The sequence below is a fragment of the Propithecus coquereli genome, unplaced genomic scaffold (genome assembly GCF_000956105.1).
Source record: "Propithecus coquereli isolate 6110/MARCELLA unplaced genomic scaffold, Pcoq_1.0 Scaffold540, whole genome shotgun sequence".
Lineage (NCBI taxonomy): Eukaryota > Metazoa > Chordata > Mammalia > Primates > Indriidae > Propithecus > Propithecus coquereli.
The window spans coordinates 37,310-38,363 of record NW_012151286.1 but is presented as its reverse complement, the minus strand read 5'-3'; the positions used below and the strand labels follow the sequence as shown (position 1 = coordinate 38,363).

The following is a 1,054-nucleotide window of genomic DNA, read 5'->3' as shown; positions in this document are numbered from 1 at the left end:
GCCCTGCCCGGGCAGGCTCTGCATTTTGCTCTCTCCGAGCCTCGGCACATTCTCTCCTGTCTGCTTCACACCACTCCCTGCTTTCATCTCCCCTCGTTCAGTCCTCCTGCTGCAGGTCCCAGCCCCTCCATGCGCCACCAGCCAGATGGCCTCACCCCTCTTCTGCCGCCTGAAGCACCTCCCTGGTACCTCTCCCAGGACACCACCGTCTTCCCGGATTTAGGGTCGACTGTGTATGTGGCTCCTTCTCCTTGCGAGGTTCAGTGGTCCTGGGAATAGGGGCCACCTCCTGTTCACCCCGTCACCCTGCATGCGGCTCAGTGCAGGATGTAACAGATGAATGTTCCAGAGGCTGCTCAGAGGGAGACCAAGTGACTTGTTTTCTCAGCAGCTCTCCTTCTTGCATTTATTTCTGACCGGGTGCTTTTCCACCTCCTGTTCCAATTTGCTCCTTAAAACCCTCTGTGAGTTAGGAAGGACAGTCACCCTCACCCATTTTTCACATAAGGAGAAACTGAGGCCTGGAGGGCTTAGGTGTCTTATTCAAGGTCACACGCCTAGAAAGTGGCAAAACTCACCTGGAATCCAGGTCGAGCCTTGCACCTCCGATGTGTCCTCATTTCCTCTCGATGTCCAGCAGGTCACCCGTCCTCGCCTCCTGTGGTGGACACCGTGCATGGCAAGGTCCTGGGGAAGTATGTCCACCTGGAAGGAATCGCACAGCCTGTGGCCGAGTTCCTGGGAGTCCCCTTTGCCAAGCCTCCCCTCGGATCCCTGAGGTTTGCTCCGCCGCAGCCTGCAGAGCCGTGGAGCTCTGTGAAGAACACCACCTCCTACCCGCACATGTAAGCCCGTGGGGTTGGCTTTGGCACCTTTCAGTGGGGATGTTTGCCTCAAAGTGATGCAGGACGGAGTCCCGGCAACCCCCTGCTTAGCTTGTACTTTGTTCTGGAATCCTTAAGAACACTGTAGAACCTTAAGAACATTCCAGAACTCTCATAATTTTCTAGAGCCCTTTATTCAACACATATTTATTGAACACCTATTGTGTGCC

At 55.1% G+C, this 1,054-nt stretch overlaps 1 protein-coding gene across 1 annotated transcript in view; it reads left to right on the top strand.

Annotated features, from left to right (window-relative positions):
* Positions 1–145: 145 nt before the first annotated feature.
* Positions 146–1,054, top strand: part of LOC105820846 (carboxylesterase 1E-like) — a gene marked incomplete at its 3' end in the record, with an annotated part of 35,897 nt that continues 34,988 nt past the window's right edge. Inside the window, exons 1-2 of the mRNA XM_012657419.1 lie at positions 146–185; positions 641–845. Coding sequence (XP_012512873.1) covers positions 146–185; positions 641–845 — 245 coding nt within the window. The remainder of the gene's footprint in view (positions 186–640; positions 846–1,054) is intronic.